Source organism: Xyrauchen texanus, chromosome 49, assembly GCF_025860055.1.
Source record: "Xyrauchen texanus isolate HMW12.3.18 chromosome 49, RBS_HiC_50CHRs, whole genome shotgun sequence".
In the NCBI taxonomy this organism is placed as follows: Eukaryota; Metazoa; Chordata; class Actinopteri; order Cypriniformes; family Catostomidae; genus Xyrauchen; species Xyrauchen texanus.
In genome coordinates, this window is record NC_068324.1 from 25678918 (window position 1) to 25701705 (window position 22788).

General features: G+C 37.2%; 1 protein-coding gene across 1 annotated transcript in view; it reads right to left on the reverse strand.

Annotated features, from left to right (window-relative positions):
- Positions 1–889: 889 nt before the first annotated feature.
- Positions 890–22788, reverse strand: part of LOC127640057 (nuclear factor of activated T-cells 5-like) — a 58697-nt gene continuing 36798 nt past the window's right edge. Inside the window, exons 7-13 of the mRNA XM_052122431.1 lie at positions 22562–22696; positions 13421–13473; positions 13181–13313; positions 10300–10374; positions 10101–10210; positions 7662–9927; positions 890–1110 (exon numbers count right to left, since the gene is read on the reverse strand). Of these exons, the coding sequence (XP_051978391.1) occupies positions 890–1110; positions 7662–9927; positions 10101–10210; positions 10300–10374; positions 13181–13313; positions 13421–13473; positions 22562–22696 (2993 nt within the window). The remainder of the gene's footprint in view (positions 1111–7661; positions 9928–10100; positions 10211–10299; positions 10375–13180; positions 13314–13420; positions 13474–22561; positions 22697–22788) is intronic.

A 22788-nucleotide genomic window follows, 5' to 3' on the forward strand; every position in this document is an offset into this window, starting at 1 on the left:
AGGAGGAATGTGCCAATATTCCATTAACTTATTGTGAGAAGCTTGTGGAAGGCTACCCAAAACATTTGACCCAAGTTAAACTATTTAAAGGCAATGCTACCAAATACAAACAAAGTGTGTGTAAACTTCTGATCCACTGGGAATGTGATGAAAGAAATAAAAGCTGAAATAAATCATTCTCTCTACTATTATTCTGACAATTATTCTATGCCATTTATGATTAAATGTCAGGAATTGTGAAAAACTGAGTTTAAATGTACATGGTTAAGGTGTAAGTAAACTTCTAACTTCAACAGTATGGGTTACAAAGCTAAAAGGGAGCATCTACAGTAGAAAACTCCCTAAAGTGCTAAATATATTTCAAATTCTTTCACAATGTATTAGTTATCTCAACAGCGGTAGATTTGTGAGTTGTGAACCGGTTTAGTTCCATTAAATGGAGATTTAATTAGAAGTTAAAAACATAATCCAAAGTAGCAAAGTACCAATACATTTAATGGGTCAAATTATATGCTGACATGCCAAACATTGGCTTCAATGAAATGGCCCTTTAAATGTCCATCAAGAGAAGATAACATGTCCCACCAAAACAACACATTACAAGGTTTCAGAAACAGAAATATAACTGGAAACACCCATTTGACCGTTGCAAGTTTGCACAATGCCTACATTCTTGAATGCTCAAGATGGCACAGAGTATGGCTGCTGTATTGCTCAAGACATTCACCCAAAGTTTCAAGACTTTCTCCCACTGTTGCACTTGTGAATATGGTTGAGTGACAATAAAGGAATAAAGGGATTTGACATAAAATTTAAAGAAACATTGAAAAAGCAGTGGAGACGGTGGTCTACTGGAGTGAAGTTTCACAATACTTATCTTTACTTATCTTTAATGGTCCAAGAAATCTCTAGGAAGCGTCCTGCCTTGCTCTTGAAATTGTTCCAAAAGTTCATCTATCTTATCATCAAGGTTGCTGGTCTGGTCCAATAAAGTTTGAATCTGTGCACTGGTCTGAAGTTGGCTCTGGTTCTGATCGGATCCAGGATGTCCCATTGTTACAAGTTGATCTGATAATGCTGGACCAGGAGAATTGATTAGCTGTCCACATTCTAATAAAAAAAGAGAACGAATATGATTTTTGAGACTCAGAAAGGCCCATCTAGCCTGCAGTGTTAAAACCTACATTCAAAAGGCTACACAATTCTTGGTGGCATTAATTAGAAATTCTCATGTAACGTTTACTTTGGAATACGCCGTTTCAAGTACATTTTACTCAAGCTATGTACCACCACATTAATCCATGCTTTTAAATGTATACTCACATTTCAATGCTGTTTTTAATATACTTAGTCATGTACCAAATTACACACAGAAGCCTTCTGTAGAGAAAGTTAATGCTTGCTATGTAAACATTATATCAGACAACATCACCTTGTTTAATGGCTAAGGAAACAAGATCCAGATTTGCGCACACAGAATTGAACACTTGGTGCAGAAAACAAATGTCAGTAAAATATACATATAGTTTTTTATCGTGGTCATTTTGAGTAGAAAATAAACGTCAGACTTTCACAAGACAGGAAGGTACCAAAAGAAACTACAAACCAACCATCTAATTAATTATTCAAGCCCAGTGCATGATGGGAACACCAACTTTGAAAATTTAAGTCAAGATAACATTCAATTTACCTCTGAAATTTACTCAAATTAGCAAATAAATGACAAGGTTTTCGACTTAAGTATTGATACATGATGACACATTGTAAAGATAAACAACCATAAAAATATTTACTTATAAGCTACAGCATTAATTTGTACATGTTAGACCGGAGTACAAATGTAGAATGTACTTATATTTTCAAGTTTACCCTTAAACAAAATTATTCAATGTAGAAAGTAATTCATCTTTTTCATTATGTAGGAAGTTAATGCTACATCTAAAGGTTTGCAAATATCGAGGCACTTACACAAAACTCTACTAGCTATTTTGACCATGTCAATATACTTTGTAGTTACCAATAGTTTACGTTTAGTGACCATATTTACAAGATAAAACCAGAAAACGATTTATAAACTAAGAATTCTATGAAAGCCTTGACAGTTGTGACATCATGTAAATCTTCAGAGTGCTCTGCCCTGTCATCTTGCACACAAGAGCACGCATGATGATCATGATGAGGTGTTTTCAACGTTTAAGAGGCCAGCTTCAAACGTTCAATTTGATGCACTTATATAACTTATATTTATTCAATTAAATTAGACTTTTCCAGTTTAATTATCACACTAGGATATATCGCAAATTGGGGGTGGGGGTTAAACTGTGCGGAGTGCTTGTACGTGCTCATTGCCAACCTGGATATAAAAAAAAAAGAATATTCTAATTAAGAACGTTGTCTTACTCAATGATTTTTTTTTTTTTACTAAATAATTGCTAAAAATATATTATTATAGTTAAAGAATATTGTTTCTAGAGTAGCAACAGTAGTGTTTACAACAGCAAAGTCACTATATGAACTCAATATCTCACTGGAAACAAATCTAAAATGTCAATAAAATAATTGTATCCAATGGCTGTGAAGTAAGCAGGGAAGGCTGTCATCAAGGGGCGTGTTTGATGTCAATCAAACTGCACACACGTGAGTCAAGTGGAGGTTGACAGGTCACAGTCTTTGCTGCATAATAGGGGTGTAACTGTATGATAACGGTCACAAAAATTACCACGGTATTACGGTTTCACGTTATTTAGGTGCATTGATCAAATTAAAAGCAGTTCAATATTTGGTTATAAAATAGGCTATTTCTGATAAACACACAGATAAATATTTTGGTTATAACCAATTCTTGAACTTTATTTAGGATTTCTTCAACTTTTGATCTTGAACATCACAACACTCTCTTAATCCGACAAGGTAAAAAAAAGAAAAAGAAACGTGTTCAGATGATTATAACTAAAAAATATTGTGTTATTGTTATTTAATATTTATTAAATTGAATTGTAATAATTTGTCATGATTATTGCCAAGGTTAACACTTCAAATATGGATTTGCATGCATTCAGTAATTTGTTGCATTTGTGATTTAGTTCAACTCTACAATACCTACTGAAAATATATTATTCATGTGCAGTTTATTTATTGGCATTTTGTCCAATACTGACAATTTCTGCCACAGTTTCACTGTCAATTTCTTGCATTCTTATGGTCAATGTCAATTTCCTGAACACCAAAGCCATGCATTTTGTATTCACAGTGTGAATGTGATAAAAAGCAAAGCACAGTGTGAATGTGATAAATACAACTTTAGCCTAACTAGTCATTACAAATCATGTAAATCATGTAAATCATCCAGCAACTTATTCTGAGAAGCTTGTGGAAGGATACCCAAAACATTTGACCCAAGTTAAGCTATTTAAAGGCAATGCTACCAAATACAAACAAAGTGTATGTAAACTTCTGACCCACTGGTAATGTGATGAAAGTAATAAAAGCTGAAATAAATCATTCTCTCTACTATTATTCTGACATTTCACATTCTTAAAATAAAATAGCGATGCTAACTGACCTAAGCTATTGAATTGTGCTGATTCGATAATATGTTGAAGGCAATTAATCTGCCAATAATTTTAAAAATTGGTAGCCTATATCAAATCCTGTGATGGAGAGGGCCAGACAGAGGCTAAAAGAGTCCAAATTTAATTACATTCCAGATCCACTTTATGAACTTTAAAGGCAATTTAACTTTTAAATACACCGGGAACTCTTATTTTAAAATGTTTGTGCTTCACTGCTTCTAACAGCTCATTCAAACAAATAAGGGATATAAAATTTTTACTTTGAAGAACCCAGCGCACGCATTTATTTAATTAAAGTGTATTCTTCTGAAGCTTGATAATCACACAAGTCATCATGAATCCAGTCTTTCCACACCCAAATTGAAGACTTTTGTTGTATCATTTAAGACTTTTTATTACCTTAAATCTTTGGAAACTGAATTTAAGCCATTTTAAGACTTAAGGATCAGCGGGAACCCCGAACATTTATGGAAGTATATTAATGACAAATGTCTTGGATACAAAAAAAAGCACTAATTGAAAAATAAATGCATTATATTAATTGGGGATGCAGTTCAACATAGATGCATATTCAAGCTGTAAATATTTCACTTGAAAACATGTTGTTCAAAATTGTATCGTTAAAAATTCAGTAATAAATATTCACCTTCCAAAGTTCAGTTTCTTTATTACTCGACAGGCAATAATCATTCCATTATATTTTGCTTTAAAAACTTGCCTCTAATGTTTAAGTGGTTCAAATTCAGTTGGAAATCCAACATTGCACATCCTGGCTTTGCAAGGAAGGCAGTGCTGATGCTCAGTCTTTACTTGCTGCTTCTAGACTTCACCACTTGGTAATTGGATGTTAAAGATAAGATAACCAGGGGCAACAGGGAGAGGACCTCATCAAATAAACCTTAATCACAATCTGCATTACATTTGGCTCTGTTAGCAGTGTTATCCAAGTTCCACATGCATTTCTGTCAAAGGATGGTTGTAAGGTTTGATAAATCAATTAAACTAACTAAACTCGACAATAAAGTAGGTTTAAACTGTTTCTTCAGTGTTTCTTAATGATAAATTAAAGCAATATATCTAGCCGAGAGTCCGATTACTCAAAATAATGGGTTGAGTGTAATGATTGGGGAAATATTCACTATAGACCAAATGATCATAAGATAAATTGCAGTCCAAGTTTGAATTTGTTGGTCCACAACTTATTTGAATGCATTATAATAATAATAATTAAAAAAAAAAGATTAAAAAGATCATGGTGTCTACAACTCCATTATGCTTAAATTACAATAGCATGAACTATCAACATGCTAAAACAATGAAAAACAATAACATTTATAAATATAGCTGCAAGCAGCAATGATCGGGGCCAAGCCCTAAAGCCATACACCAAGCACAATACAAAGAGCTTCAGCACAACAGAAGCACAACATTTAATGGGGCATTCAGTAGTTCTCTAGCTAGCATTAGCATAGCTCTTCTTTGTGAACTTTTAGAAACCGATGTGACAGTGGTGTTAGACGCTATATTGCCATCTTTAGACGTGGATCCGCATGATAGTCTCTGCTGCATCAGCCAGCTGTGGAAATCATTTGCATCTGGATGAAGTTATTTATTACTACTATAATATAATTGCTTTGCCTAAAAACATCAGAAATCAAGTGAGCATGCTTCTACTGTTAAGGACAGATTATTTTTGTCACTCATATCAATAATCTTTGGAGACTGTCTACGTTTCACGTTATTTCAAAAGACTGTTATTACTTTTATTAGAGAACTGCTTGGCGTAAAATTAACCTAATTTTTGACTAAGTAATTTTGTTTCCAAGCAACCAAAGTCATGGTTTACATAAAATCCACATCAATCTCTGTGATAAGTTACTTTGCACTAAATGAACGAACGCCTCACTTCACACCTGCTTCAACCTTCGTGCACACACACATTTACACCTCCTGCCACCACCCTCCCCCCCTCTCCTGCTACACAACATGCCCTTAAGATCTGTGAAGCTGATGTGTGCCGGGACTCAGATGACGTTTCACCCACTTGTCTAAAATCCTGTGCTGACCAGCTGGCCCCCGTATTCACACAGATCTTTAACAGATCACTGGATGAGTGTGAAGTTATCTGCTGCTTCAAAAGCTCCACAATCATCCCCATTCCAAAGAAACCCAAGATCAATGGGCTTAATGACTACAGACCAATCGCTCTGACGTCTGTGGTGATGAAGTCATTTGAGAGACTGGTGTTGGCCCACCTAAAGGACATAACTAAATCCATTCTGGATCGCTTTCAATTTGCTTAGAGCGCAAACAGGTCTGTGGATGATGCAGTCAATATGGGACATACTTCTACATCTAGACAGACCAGGGACCTATGCAAGGGTAATATTTGTTGACTTCAGTTCAGCTTTTAACTACCTCATCCCCTCTCTCCCATTCAGGTTCCTGGGCACTACCATCTCACAGGACATGAAGTGGGAGACACAAATTGACTGCATTTTGAAAAAGGCCCATCTGAGGTTGTACTTCACCAGTTGAGGAAGTTCAACCTGCCACAGGCGCTGCTGATACGGTTCTTCTCAGCAGTCATTGCACTCCTATAATTGCCTGGTTTGGTTCAGCTAACAAGTCAGACATCAGAAGACATCAAAGGATAGTGTATACTGCTGAGAGGATTATTGGCACTCCCCTACCCACCCTGCTAGAACTGTACATATCCAGAGTGATGAAAAGGGCTGGTAAAATCACTTTTGACCCCATTCACCCCCCCCAGCACACTTCCTTTTGAACTGTTGCCCTCTGGCAATAGAACACTGAGCACCAGAACAGCCAGGCACAGGAGCAGTTTTTTCCCCTCAGGCCATCCACCTAATGAACAGTTAAAACTGCCCCCAAAAGTTTGCAATAATGTACAGATCTGGTTCTTATGAAAAGAAATGGGTACTTTTATTCACCAAAGTGGCATTCAACAGATCACAATGTAATGTCAGGACATTAATAACATGAAAAATTACTATTATAATTTGAAAAAATAAACTACAAAGAGTTCTCATCAAAAAAATCCTCCACATGCAGCAGTGGCAGCTTTGCAGATGCTTGGCATTCTAGCTGTCAGTTTGTCCAGATTCTCAGGTGACATTTCACCCCATGCTTTCTGTAGCACTTGCCATTGATGTCTTGTCAGGCACTTCTCATGCACCTTACAGTCTATCTGATCCCACAAAAACTCAATGGGGTTAAGATCCATAACACTCTTTTACAATTATCTTTTGTTCAATGTCTGTTTTTTTTTATATGGAGTGGACTTTTTATGTGACCTGTTACTCATCTGAGGTAATGGCATTTCAATGCTCCGGGGCGAATTCAAAACTTCAATATTTGCTTCCTTGAAGGGCACTGCTGAGAGTCACAATCTCACATCGTGGTATCCCTACTGTGTGTATACATGTTAAGCTTGCCAGTCTACTTGCCAAGCAGGTGAAATTAAACCGTTTTTAAGAGTCTCTCTTTGAGCAAATCAACTGCAAATTCATCACTGTTGCAGCTTGTAGAGAAATCTATTTTCTTTTCTTGATATGTTCGCTAAATAACTCTTTGCTTGTGGTTTTGCAAACTTGCCATGTACTACTTCTCATCGGTGACAGGCAGATGGCTGGGCAGACCAGCTGAAAGGTGGATTGCGTCACCTACCATTCCAGTGAAAAATTGCTTGTTTAGCGGCACCTATTTTCGTGATCATTCATTTAGCTTTCTATGTTAAAGAACTGAATTTTGGAAGGTGAATATTTATTAAATTTTTAATGAAAAGCTTATTATATAAAATATTTTCAATTGAAACATTCACTGCTTTATAACCAAGTCAAATTGTAGCATCAGAAAATGCAAGTGCTGTTAATGTAATGCATTTATATTTCAATTCAGCATGCCTTTTTAATATTTGTCTTATATCTTTGATATAAATTATATCATACATTTCTCATTAACATACTTCAAAAATATTTTCTTTACAGTAACATGCACCAATCAGGAACATACATTAAGTAAATAGGGTCCATTTTTATTTTAATGCTGACAAAGAAAAGCACTTACCACTGGGTATCTCAAAGAGAAACAGGCCTGCTTGTCCAGGCTGGCTGAGTGTTCTCCCAATAGTTGTCTGAAAGAGTTGTGTGGGAGGCTGCTGAGTGGGTGTAGGTGTGGTGTTCTGCAGACCGCCCACTGCCACACCACCCGGTCCACTAAAGATTGTGGCTGTTGTGGCAGTTGGAGGTAACTCTTGAGCACTAACTCCACTTTGAAGAGCTGAAATGGCTGACTGAGGCAAAAAAAGGTTGATGGAAGGTTGGTCCGTAGGGGAGACGGGGGTTATGCTGGTGGTACTCGGAACAACCTGCATGGGTTGCTGGTCCTGAAAAAGTTCTGACTGTGTTGAAGGCATACTGGTAGATGAGTTGCTCACGATCGAAGTCTGATCCTGAAAAGACATGGGCTCTGATGAGTCTTGTGGGGCAACACTCACAACACTGGCTTGGGAAAATATAATTGATGGATTCTGAATTGGTTGGGCAGGAGGGACTGTGGGTTGGTTTGAAGAATTATTCACAGTAACATTTTCAGAAATTGGGACAACTTGCATGGGTTGCTGCTCCTGAAATATATTCTCTTGGAGGCGATCACTTCCTAATGAACCTTGGTTCTGACCACTGAATAGCAGAGCCTGGGGCAGATCATGGGGGTTAAGGGTTCTGGTACAGAACAATATGCCAGTCTGTGTTTGTTGCTGTGCTTGATTTTGAGATATTGTTGCCATATTTGTGAAAAGAGAGGCTTGTTGGGATGTAGCCATCAGTTGTTGTTGGGGGGACTGTTGTTGTTCCATTGGGGTGGACAACTGGGGTTGTTCCTGAAAAAGTGAGACAGTCTGGGCTTCTGTTCCAGAAGTCTGCATGGGTGTGAGAAAAGCTATCTGTTGTTGCTGATGGTTCTGGTTATTATCCAATGGTAGTTGGCTAGGCAACACACTTTGTGCAATAAACATGCTAGTTGAGGGAGCCTGCTGCTCTGACTGTAGATTGGTACTTGTTAGCATTGTCATAGTACCAGGGAATAAGTTTGCTTGGACCTGTGGTGCCTTTGTGGTTCCAAAGAGTACTGTTTGTGAGTCTTGTGTTTCAGTCAAGGGATTATGACTCTGAAAAAGCTGCTGTGGAGGCGAGGGTTGAGATGATGGTTGCTGCAGAAAGTTGGATGTTTGAATGGTCATAAGACCACCTGTCTGTTGGAATAGGGAATTCTGCTGCTGCATTTGCTGCTGGGGTGGGTTCTGGAGAAAACCTTCAGAGGGTTGTGATAAAGCACTAGCCTGTGTGGAGCTTTGTGGATTGCTAGTGAAGGTGGGTGTGCACTGCATTTGAATTTGTGTCTGCAAGAGTTCCGACTGCAATTGCTGCTTTAGGTTCTCTAATACTTCCTGATGCTGTAGTGTTTCTAGATTCTTCTGATGCTGTTGCTGCTGTTGGAGATTATCTAGAAATTTTTGATGCTGCAGAGTGACTAAAGAACTTTGTTGCTGAATGTTCTGAAGAACTTTCTGGTGCTGATGTTGATGCTGCAGGCTCTCTAAAACTTTGTTGTGTGTTTGCTGTTGCTGCAAGTTACCAAGAGCCTGTTGCTGAAGGTTTTCAAGGACTTTCTGATGTTGCTGCAAATTTTCAAGGACTGTCTGTTGATGTTGAAGATCCACAAGTGCCTTCTGTTGCTGCTGTTGCAGATTTTCCAGTATATTCTGCTCTTTCTGCTGCTGTTGCTGGTTGATTAAGGTACTCTCATTTCCACCCAGTCTTAAACTGTTCATATTTTCCTGGACGTGTTGCTGGAGACTCTCTGCTGACAGTGCTGGGCTGTAAAGCACAGAATTTAGCTGCTGCTGTGCTTGCAGCTCTCGTACTGCTCTCTCCAACTGTGTAACCCCTTCCTGGGGCAAAAGTGTCTGAACCTGTGGCTGCTGGGATGGAGACTGAGACTCTATGCCCACTAATACCATTCCACTTCCATCTGCACTGTTGTCTTCTGGAGACAAAGTCTCTGGAGTTTCCCGCAGGAATTGCTGAGGGACCTGTGGAGGAACAGGCTGAAGAACTGTTGTGTCTTCAGATACGGACACTTGGAACGATGCAGGTGAAGAAATGTCCTGCTTCGGAATGGTGGACAAGGTTTCTTGAGTAAAAATTTGAGCCGCAGGCTGTTGTGAGTCAACAGGTTGCAGTGGCACAGGGCTCGGAAAAGACTTACTGCCAGAGGGCAGGACGGTATTTATCTCCAGGATTTGTTGGGTTGAACTAAGGGCCTCTACAGGCTGGATTGCAAAAATAGGGAAGGTAAAAAGTTTATTTTCATGCCCCATTTATAAAATAAGTCACTATTGGTCTTAAGTAAATGATAATAAGACATGGTTTAGAATTTTAGACAATGCTATGCTAGCCTGTCAAAACACTGAATCAAAAAGGTATTGGCCTTAAATTACAGTACCTTGAAAATGTTTGAAGATGTTGCGTTGCAGGAGACTTCCATAGGTTCTTCTCGTTTGACCACAGGTAAAATTACAACATTGTTTAGACATCTGGTCTCAGTTCGCATTGCTGTAAACAGACAAAAATACAGAAGCTCATACTTTAAGAGTATCACAATAAAAGTGTATGAAATTCAATGATTAGCAGGAAAACCACACCTTTTATCTGCTCTTCAAAAGTGCAAGTCTTGATTGTGGCTGGCAATTCTGACTTCACTGGAATATCAACTTTCTCTGTAGGAAAAAAGTTTAAATAATGTGTTATGACTTCATCTGCTGATAGAGAAATGCAATCTTAAATTCTGTTTGATATAGGGTTGTCACCAGGGACTAAAAACGTTTCAAGGAACAAAAACCGAACACAACGATATTTTTTGCAGAACATAACCGAAAATGGGAACCAAGTGATTTTTAATTGTTCTGGAGTGAAAACATTATTTATTTATTTTTTTAAACGCTGGTAACCGATTAGTACAGGTTCATTTAATTCTGATAATTTTTCACTTCATGTTCAGGAAACTGCTGCATCACACATTTCTTTGCCTAATTGCCCACTGTGGATGTCACATTATCTGAATGAAGACCTTTTTAACAAGATGTATAATTACTACATATACGGCTAATCCAGATACAAAAAAAAAAAAAAAAAAAGACATTATTAAAAAGACTTCACTGAATTATTGTTAGATATGGTTAAAACAGATTTGATGCTGCTGAGATTTGACTGAGAAGCAGATCTGTAATTAAAATTATATTTACCTGTTAATTCACTGAATGCTTGATAAGATTTCTATGCTGACAAATCCACCACAAAGGAAAATAAATTATTGTTTATTTTTGCTTTTTTAGGTGAGGCAAGTGGCATATTTTGGGCTTGTTTCTCTTGTGAGATCTGGCAACACTGCAATTGGTATTTCCCCCACCCCTTAGTGCAGAGTACTGTCATTTTAAAAAGAATATCATTAACCATACTTTTATTTTGTTCTAACTCATTACCATTTGGAAAGGAGGCTGTGGAACTTCTGAACCATATCGAAAAAATTGTTTTTGCTCAAAACGAACTGAAATGAAAAAAATAATCCCTGGTTGTCACCACAGCTACATTTTTGTAGTTAATAACAATAAGGTAAGGTTGTCACAGTATCTTTATAATAGGTAGGGTTAATGTATCTTAATACTGTTCTACTATGGTACTATACCAGCATATTGTTTGTATAAAGTGCAGAATGGTTCAGCTATTCTTTTGTTTTAATTCTTTGCAGTTTCATACTACTGTTATAATCATTCTAAAGTAGGCTGTTTACTTAACACCAAATTTATGTAGAGCTATGTTTAATCATTCTGACCTTAGGACTTACATTTACGCATTTGGCAGACGCTTTTTTTATCCAAAGCAACTTACAGTGCACTTATTACAGGGACAATTCCCCCGGAGCCTTGCTCAAAGACACAATGGTGGTGGCTGTGGGGATCGAACCAGCGTCCTTCTGATTACCAGTTTACCAGTTATGTGCATTAGACCACTACACCACCACCAGACTTCTTTACTGATACTGATCAGATGCACGGTGCCGTTTAATCAGGTAGCGCCATTTCATCACACTTCTGGTGTTTTACATGAGCTGCAGAAAATAGCTTAATAAATAAGAGTGGGTCAAGCATCTGACCCTTGATTTGTTTGCGGTCCGAAGGGGGGAGGGTGGCCCACTACTTGACTGGCCCACCAGGAAAAGTCCCAGTGCTCCTGATGGCCAGTCTATAGCTGCTTTATAACTTAAAATAATTCTTATTTTGTATTATTTAGTGTTAGCAGCCCGGCATATAGCTTAATTGTAATTTTGCTTGACAAGCTTTATTATTTTTAGTCAATTAAATGTTTTTTTATAATAATTTTTATTACATGAATAAAACACAATAATGCATTAAAAGCATCCACACATTAAAAACATCCAGAATATCTCATCTCTAATCATACACTGTCAAAAACATTGATTATGCAATCTATTCAATAAAGCCTTTCACTGAAAAATGGGAAGATGGTGCATTATTATATTCCTTCTGAGCTATCAGAATCAGAAATCAGAAATCTTTATTGCCAAGTATGTTTTTTACGCATACAAGGAATTTGTTGTGGTGTTGTAGGTGCGTTCACACAGTCTCTAAATATATGAACAAGAATAAAAATATAAGCAATATAAATATGTCCACATAGTATCAATTAAAAGTATGTATAAAATAAAAGAGAGCAGAGTAGTGCAGAGAAATGTAGAGCCAGAGGTGGAGTATGGAGAGTGTCAGGGAGGGTACCGGGCATTGTTGATAAGGCAAGTGGCGGATGGGAAGAAACTGTTCTTGTGGAGTGAGGTTTTTGTCCTGATGGACCTCAGAGATTGTGGCCATATGCACATATCTGATGCATATGTGCATATGCATCAGATAAAAGTCTTTGGCTGTTGTGTCTTGCTCTCTAATCAGTGTCTCACACCACAAGCAATGTGTCAAGTTGAAAGGAGCTCCATTTCGAAAGCATGACTTGAGATTCCCATGTTTTGTTCCATTGTACTCCATCTAGGGTCTTATTTTAATAACGCAAATTGCAACACTGCGTTCAGATACATGTTGCTACTGCAGTGTCTGAGCCCCAAATACCACTTTACAAATGAGTTCAGCCCTATCCCACAACTACCTGGTCTACACCGCAGTAGGATTCGTAATGTAATTGGAAAGATTCAATTTGTTGTCTTAATGCGATTTAACCAAAAATAACTCCCCTGGTTCAACATCCTTATTCTGTCTGCAACAACATTTCTATCAAAGAATCATATGCCAAACACCTTTCTAACCGCAAACCAAAACACCACCTCTAAAATTAGACCCAAATGATTGGTTGAAAAGTATCATTCAACTGCAGTGCTAACTCCATAATCTAATTGGTCTCAACTTTGGCTTGCATTTTCTATTTTCACACATAGCAAGCACCACTTCAAAACATTGAGCTGCTTATCTGCTGATGTCATACATTTATGCTCTCTTCACTAACCTGTTAGAGGATTGTAGTTAAAAGGCTGTAGATCATGCGTTCTCCCTGCGTCTGTCACCACGGCAATGCCTACAGACACTGGGGAGGTCACTGTCTGGTCATGATATGGAGGAACCTTCACCACTAGATGATTCTGAATTGAATAAAATGTTTAAAACATGCTTGAGACCAAGACATTTGTGAACACTAAACATTATTAAAAGAAATAAAAGTGATATCCTCCTGCCCAGGAGCACTTGCCTGATGGAAAAGTTCCATATCAATTTCTGCTTCAGCTTGCCAGCCACTCTCATCTGAAGGAAGAAAACAATTTGAGGAAATTGATTTCACACTGGTAAGCAAAAACAACAAAAAAGAATGCATCTAAGCCCCAAAACTATTCTAATCAAGTACAATACATGAATGCAGACGCTTCTAGCTACACTTAGCTCGGTTTCATAAATTGTTTTGAAATGAGTGTTCTCAAATCACGATGCAACAAGCACATCATTGTTGTAGTGACTAGAGTAATTACTATATTTGGTGTTTTATAGTTTTTATTTAGTATAAATGTATATATCCAATTACATTGTCACACTAATTAAAAATATATTTATTAGGTGATATCATTTAATTATAATAAGTGATATCATCTGATTGTTAAATGTTAACCCTATAATGCTGTATGTATCAAATATGATACACAACATTTGATGGCTCCTGTCTCACTCTGTTTAAGCTGAAAAGTTATGAAAAACATATGGTATGTTTAACATGTTTATGGCACCATCTAGTGGTTATTTGTGAAACAAGTGGTTTAAATGTTTATATCTATATATGTAGATATAAATGTTGTGATAAATTACAGCTTATTTTAATGAAGTAAGTGACATCGATGATTAATTATATTGTTACTGATATTTAAAAATGAGTCTTTGCAGAATATAGGCAACTTATGCTTGGTTAAAATTGTGAATATTATTTGGTTGAAAATACTTGTTGAAATTACATGTATCAAATATGATACAATAGGCTTTTGAGATATCTGTTAAATCAACATTCCATTCCAGTCATGCTTGCTATTAAAAAAAAAAAAAAAAGAGCTTTTGAAAATTCCTAGGTAGACAGAATTCTACAGCACAAGCAGCATACTTCACTCAAAGCAAATAGCTTTTTCATAGTCAGTCAACCTCTTCACAGAAAACCACTTTTCTGTGTGGCAGAAACTGTTCCTGTTGCTGACGTCACGCTGCACAAGTGTTTGTAACCTGCTTAGAATTGCTTATTCTTATTCTCATATGTTCGTCTTTTTATCGCGTTTCAGGTTTTTCCCCTTTTCTGCTGTTTCATCTGTTTGTATTTTACCTGTTGCTGCTGGCGCCTAGCTCGAGTCGGTGTTTGTAGCCTGCTATCTTTTTAGCATTGCTTATATATCGGTTTTCAGCCTTTAATCCTTAACATCTGCCATTTTTCAGCACGCATCGGGTTTTCCTCCGTATTATTCTCTTATCGCGATTCAACTGCATGCATTTTCCACGTGCATCTGGTTTCTATTTTTATTGTGATTAAACTGCGTACATTTTACAGCGTGCACCCGTTTTTCTCCTCTGTGTTACAGATTTTTGCAACGATCTCAAAGGATCGCTTATCAAGAACAACCAACAATAACAAACAATTGCGTGAGGGATTCATATCGATCTCAAACCCTCACCCTTAACTTTACCACTTAGGAACAACCAACAACAACAAACAATTTGCGGTAAGTCATGTCATCCACTCATGTTATTTCTTCCTACATTGAATGTCACAAGTTTACTCTTCTGTCAGCAGTGATGGATTCACATGTGATAAATGTAAGGAATTAGTCTGATGGAGAAGTTTAATGAGTTAGAGACTCGCATCCGAACGCTAGTGGAGTTCAGTGAGAAAGAGAAGCCGGTAGATACTGTTTCGGATGCGAGTAGTACAGAGAGCAACACACACACACTTTGGATCCAGCTGCAGAGCCCCTATAGCAGGGCATTTTGGTGACGTCTCAGCGGTATACTTGCTCAGCAAAGCAATACCACTCTCCCGTTCCTGTTAGGGTTTCCAATCAATTCTCCCCTCTCAGTGATACACCCACTTAGAATCATGATGGAAAAAGCCCTTGTTATTGGTGATTCTATTGTAAGGAATGTGGAAATAGAGACTCTAGCTACTATTGTTAATTGCATTTCGTGTGCCAGAGCATCTGACATCAAATCAAATTTACAAGTGCTGGCTAATGCTAAATGTAGATTTTCTAAAATTGTTATCCATGTCGGCACTAATGATGTCCGGCTTCGCCAGTCGGAAATCACTAGACATAATGTTAAAGAGTTTTGTGAATTTGACACTGTAATATGCTCTGGCCACTTTCCTGTTGGTCGTGGTGATGAGGTTTATAGTAGATTAGTGCCACTGAATGGTTGGATGTCTGAGTGGTGTCTGGAGAACAGAATAGGATTTATAGACAATTGGAAGGTTTTTTGGGGTAGACCTGATCTGCTAAATAAAGACTGACTCAATCCCTCCAGGGAAGGTGCTGATCTCCTCTCTAGTTTGACTCATAGTCTTAATAATGATAGTATTTGACTAACTGGGTCTAGGTAAAGAAGCATACAAACTGGTTAATCCGAACATCAGCTGCCTTGAGACGTCACATAGGTCACATAAAATGCAACACATAAGAGACTGTCACCTAGATATCATATAGAGACTGTGTCTGTTCCCCGAACTACCAAACACAAAATCCTCAATAAATAATTTAGAAAAAAATGTTAAGGTCAAACTTGAACAAAAAAATATTAAAGATAAACATCATATAAAGATAGGGCTACTAAACATTAGATCTCTTTATACCAAAGCACTAATTTTTAATTTAATTACTACAGATCACAGTTTAGCATCTTGGATAATGAAGCGCAAGTGAAAGAATACAAAATTAGAGTTATTTTGCGGTGCATGGAAGGATAGTGTATGTAGCTACAGAAAGGCACTAAAAGCTGCCAGGTCAGCATATTTTAGCAAACTCATAGAAAATAACCACAACAATCCTAGGTGTTTATTCAGTACTGTGGCTAAATTGGTTAGGAATAAAGCCTCAACAGAACCAGATTTTCCGTCACATCACAAGAGTAATGACTTGACATGAATTTCTTTACTGATAAACAAAATAAAATTGGAATTTTGCAATTATCTGTCATAGCACCTCAGAAAACAGTGTCTCATTCTCCTCACGTGCAACTTCAATCATTCGCTGTCATAGGTCATGAAGAGCCTACAAAACTTAGAATCATCAAAAGCCACAACATGTTTGTTAGATCCAATACCAACCAAGCTCTTAAAAGAGGTATTCCCTGAAATTTCAGAACCTCTTCTGAACATTATTAACTCCTCACTATCCTTAGGACATGTCCCAAGAAACTTAAAAATGGCAGTTATCAAACCGCATAAGCCACAACTTGATCCTGGAGAACTGGCTAATTACAGACCAATTTCAAATCTCCCGTTTATGTCGAAAATACTAGAAAAGGTAGTATCATCCCATATATGTTCATTTCTACAGAGAAATAGTATATATGAACAATTTCAGTCAGGATTTAGGCCTCACAGTACAGACTGCACTTGCTTGTATCATCTGATCATGGTTGCATTTCACTTCTAGTGCTTTTAGATCTTAGTGCTGCCTTCGACAAGATAGATCACAACATTCTCTTGAATAGGCTAGAGAATTATGTTGACATTTGTGGAGTTGCATTAGCATGGTTTAAGTCCTATTTAGCAGATCGCTACCACTTGGCCTATGTAAATGAGGAATTGTCAAACCAAACAAAAGTGAAGTATGGAGAGCCACAGGGATCAGTTTTAGGACTTCCGCTTTTCTCCATGTATATGCTTCCCCTGGTAGATATTATCAGGAATCGTGGAATACGTTTCCACTGTTATGCCGATGATAACTAACTTTAGATTTCTTCAAAACCTGATGAGATTTCACAATTTTCCAAATTAGCAGAGTATATCAATGAAATAAAAGATTGGATGGCCAGAAATTTCCTCCTACTCAATTCTGACAAAACAGAGGTACTAATTATTGGACCAAAAAATAAATAAGCCGCTAAAATATAATTTGACTCTCGATGGATGTACGGTTACATCATCTTCAAAAGCAAAGAACTTGGGTGATATTTTTGATACCAATCAGTCCTTTGAAAATCAAATTACCATTGTTTGTAGAACAGCATTCTTCCACCTAAGAAATATTGCTAAATTAAGACACATGCTCTCTGTTGCTGACGCCGAAAATCTAATTCATACGTTCATGAGCTCAAGACTAGATTACTGTAATGCATTTCTGGGAAGATGTCCAGCAAGATCAATAAATAAACATCAATTGGTTCAAAATGCAGCAGCCAGAGTGCTGATGAGAACCAAGAAATATGATCATATTAGCCCCATTTTATCATCGTTAAATTTCGTATTTATTTAGAAATTCTGTTAACTACGTACAAAGCGTTGAATAGTCAAGCTCTGCGGTACTTAAGGGACCTTCTACCATGCTATATTCCATCACGTTCATTACGATCGCAAAATTCTGGCCAGTTAATAGTTCCTAGAATATCAAAATCCACAAAAGGAGGTAGATCCTTTTCATATTTGGCTCCTAAACTATGGAATAGTCTCCCTAACACTGTTCGGGATGCAGACACACTCTCTCAGTTTAAGTCTAGACTAAAGACTCATCTATTTAGCCAGGCATACACCTAATCTAGCCATCAACTCACAATTAGGCTGTTTTTTCTTAGGTCTGCCGAACCAGAAACAGTGTTTATGATATATAACTCTGCAATCAATTAAATGGCATCTACGCTAATATTATTTTATTTTTTTCCCTGTCTCAACCTCAGGACTCCTATCCTGAGGTCACCAGAACCGGCTGGATCCAGCTCCATTCCTGCTTCGTATTGGACTCCACTGCTAAGTGTCGCTGTGTGATGATGACTAATAGCAGCCAGTGCCAGCCAAACATCACTTTAGTCTATTACGATGGACTTCAGAGGATGAACTGATGCCAACTCCAACCATAAGACATGGAATACGACATATGCCATTGCCTGAACCTTGGATTTAGGATAGACCTCACCGAAATTACCGGCCAGGTTGAACTGCGATGCACCTCACTGATCTCTGCCTGCATCACCTCTAATGATGGACTACACTCTTGAAATGGAATACATATGCTATCAATTAATTGCCAACAAAACCCTTCATCAGCCAACTAACAAGGACAATTACATCTATGTGAACTTCTGCAGTTAATCCAGGATGGACTTCAAATACATTAGTCATTAATCTTACAGTTCATACAAAATCTTTGTTTAAACACTGTCCCTCAACACAGTTTAATCATTTAAACCATGAATTACACTATAAATAAGTAATATTTACATTATATTAACGATGTTAGCCAGAGGGGAACTGGCTCCCACAGTCATTCTGGTTTCTCCCAAGGTTATTTTTCAACATCTTGCGGAGTTTTTTGTTCCTTGCCACAGTCGCCTTCGGCTTACTCACTGGGGTTATTAATACAACTATAAGGGATGGCTGTGGCTCAGGTGGTAGAGCGGGTCGTCCACTAATCGCAGGGTTGGTGGTTCGATTCCTGGCCCACAAGACTCCACATGCAGAAGTGTCCTTGCGCAAGACACTGAACCCCAATTTGCTCCCAATGGCAGGCTGGTTTTAAGGGGTAATGTTCATTACATCAGGGTGCAAAAGCAACAAGACAGGCTGCAATTCTGACTTCAAATATAAATGAATTCCAATCAGTGAGCCTTAATTGCATTAACTGAAAGTTCGCACTTTGACTTTTACCTGCTGTTCGTGCTCAAGTTCATCAGACACGTTACGAATGCCTCGAGTGGGAGCTTTCTATTTGCTCTCAAGAGGCAATGAGGTTTTATTACGCAAGTCTTATTTCTAAATATTAGGGATGCACCGAAATTTCGGCCGCCGAAAATTTTCGGCCAAAAATGGCACTTTCGGTTTTTGGCCGAAAATATATACCTCCTCGCCCAGCCCCTCAGTGCTCAGATTTCAATCTGGATCGATGTAGCCCTTATCACGGCGCTACCAAACAAAGGCAGATCATGTCAGCGGTGTGCAAATTCTTCAAAGTTTCTGATAAGGACATCACATTTGCGATCTGCAGTGTTTTTTTCAGCAGAACATTCAAGAGATATATATACAGAGTACAGCAAGAGATTCTACAGGAAAGTGCCCCAATCCACAGCAGTGCCACAACTAGCGCAGCTACAACACAACTCAAACGTATCTAGCTGAACTACCCGTTGCCAGAAGCGACAATCCCCTTGACTACGGTTGCATAAACAAAGACCGCTTTCCTTTGCTTAAGTGGATTGCGCACAGGTATTTATCTGCCCAAGCACCAGCACAGAGAGTGAGAGACTGTTCAGTGCAGCATCTCATGTTCTTGATGAGCTTTCTGACAGGAGAGACTGTCAGAAAGTTTAGCAACTTTTGTTCTTGAAGAGAAACCTGTCACTTGTACTTAAATAGAAAGCGGTCCAATTTGCTGTGTATAGCAATAACATTACACTTGTTCTTCACATGAGGATACATCTGTCGTTTACAGTTGAGGTTGGATTTAGTTCAATTACTGCTGTTTTGCACTGTTGTTTTGCACAATAATGTTCACTTAAAGTGTACATACGTTTACATAAACAGAATAGAGCACTGATCGATATATATATATAATTATATATTATAGTATATATAGATCAGTGGAATAGAGGCCCTCTGCAATTCTGTGTTCTGCCTTTTGTTTTAATTAAAATTACTGTTGCATATTTAAACTTTTTGAAAGATGCTAGCTAAGTTCATTACTTGACTGTTGTTTTGCATATAATAGTTTTCTAAAACTTTACATTATTTGGATAATTGTTAATAAAATCTGTAAAATTAGATTTTTACAGAACTGAATGAAGAATAATATTTAATATAGTTTTAATATATTTTTTGTCCAATTTTGGTGTGTTACTTTCAATAAAAGTGTGATTTTATTTGATTGGTTTGTAGTTTTTCCAATTCAGATTCATTAAATTCATGAAATTAATGAAAAAGTATAAAATTAATACAATTATACACACATTTGTTTTTTTTTTTTTTTATTTAAATCGGTAAAAATTTCGGTTTCGGTTTTCGGCCAAGTGCATCCTGGATTTTCGGTTTCGGCCCAGAATTTTCATTTCGGTGCATCCCTACTAAATATCTAATCTATAAACCTAATTTCTAATCTTTATTTGTTTTTAACAATCCACACACTAAGTAGATTTTAATGCCTGCACCAGTCAACATGTTCAGTTATTCAGGTTTAGTCAGGAGTCAGGATGCAGGAATAAAGAATTATTGCAATGGAATTTCCTCAAACGCAACTCAAAATAGCAACACAGAGAGCTATAAGACTAAATTGCATAACACATAGGTCTTAAAATGATAAAGCTCACATTAAAGTCAAACAAAAATTATCAAACTGTCACTACCTGTATATATATCAGCCCGTGCTGGTTCACATTTCTGTGTCATGTGTGTAGAGTTACACTGCTGTGTTTAAATAGCCTCTTTCGGGTGCTTTGATTTTTTATATGGTTTAAAATCAAATGACAAGTCTGCACACCAGAACAAGAGGGAAAAAAAATTGTCTTACCGTTCATCAAGCGCTGAAACTTTGCTTTGTTATAAACAACCTGGAATCATGAAACCAGACGCTGGTGTTTCGAGATGCGTTATAAAGAATTACGTTATATTAACTTTACTCCCACAATGGCGTTTTATTGCCACTTTAAATTTAAAACAATAAATTAAAAAAATAAGATTGATAATAAAGTCGTAATAGTCTGAGAATAAAATCGTTCATTATGATATAACATTTCGTATGAGAAGTCAAAATTATTAGAATAAAGTTGTAGCATTTTGATTTTATAGTCATAATACTTTGAGAATAAAGTAAAAATTATTGGAATAAATTAGTATATTAGAGGGAAAGACAAATCTCAATATTAGGCTAAACAGAGCATCATTACCACAACGATAGAACGGACACCAAGCCAGCAGCTTCATTATTGCAAGAGATGGATGTAGAGGATGTAGTGAAATCACAGGCCTTCTTTAGATTTGGATTTAGCAATAATGACATTCTTGGTCTTTTGGCTCATCAGCACAGTTATTATTAGTATCTACAGACTCTGCAATGGTTATGTAGGAAATTGTATTTATTCAGAAGGTAGAACCAGAAGATTTGTGCAGTCCTGATCGCCATTGGGTTTTCCCTCTCTAAACAAAACTGTAGCTGATTGTATGCGGTAACATCCCCTATCTTGATATGGACTTGTATAATTCACAGCAGTTCCAATTATTTTTCGCTTCACTTGAGTGTGAGCGCCTATATCTCGCACCCCCCTTGACAGGCGCCCACATGTTGAAAACTCCTATACTAATGCACACCTCATTCATTAACAGAGAGCTCGCAAAAACTTCACACAAATTCAGCTTGGTTGCATAGCCATGGTATCTCCCTGGTTAGTGGAGTTGCATGTAAAAACCCAGATGCTCCTCTTTGCTGTTGTTCAACACATCACTTTCCTTTCAAAATATTATGAATTTAATATCATAATGCTTCAACTTTCTACTTGTCATTTTTACTTTATTCTCAAAATATTATGCTAGATGACAATTGTTAAATTACTTTGATTTTATTGTTAACATTAGTTTCTGCATAATGAACAATGAGCCTACAAGTTCAAATTAAATTAAAAACATGTTTGACCAATTTCTTGTGCACCTGACGTTTTTCATATAAATTTCTGAACCAGTGTCAGTGTTGTGTGCTTAATATAGGCCCTAATTGTTATTTGACTTGTAGGGTGGTAATTAAGTCATGGAAGGGAGGATTCTTCTTATTTTTATATTATAATATGGCCTGTGGGCTAAGCCTCGGATGTCACTGAAACAGCACCCCTTTTCAGGTTTTTTTTTATTTATTTTTTTTAAACGGCTTCAATGTAGTTAAGACAATTTACACAACAATGAACAGTTGTATTAACAACTAACATTAACAAAGATTAATAAATGCTGTAAAAACATTGTTTATTGTTTGTTCATGATACCTAATGCATTAACTAATGTTAACAAACGGAACCTTATTGTAAAAGTGCTACCGACTGAACAGTATCTAGCGGAGCAAATTAGATATACAGTTACAGTAACAGAAATCATTAAGCATGTAAACGGGACTGCATGCTTGTAGTCCGCTGGGCAAGCATTTGAGTCTGCATTTGCATACAAGCCAAAGAATTTGAATACCTGAAGAATTTTCCTGAAAAACAACTTTTGTTCCTTTGAGGAAATTCTTGCCGATAATAAAGACCTCCTCTCCTCCTGTGACAGAGCAACTGTGAAGACTCTTCTTTAGGATTTCAGGCACTCCAGCAGGTTGAGCTGTGAGAAAAAAATATTACACATCAAAAAGTAGAATTTTGAGAACACCCTGGAAAATGTGAATGTCTTCATTAAATACTTCGAAATAATTT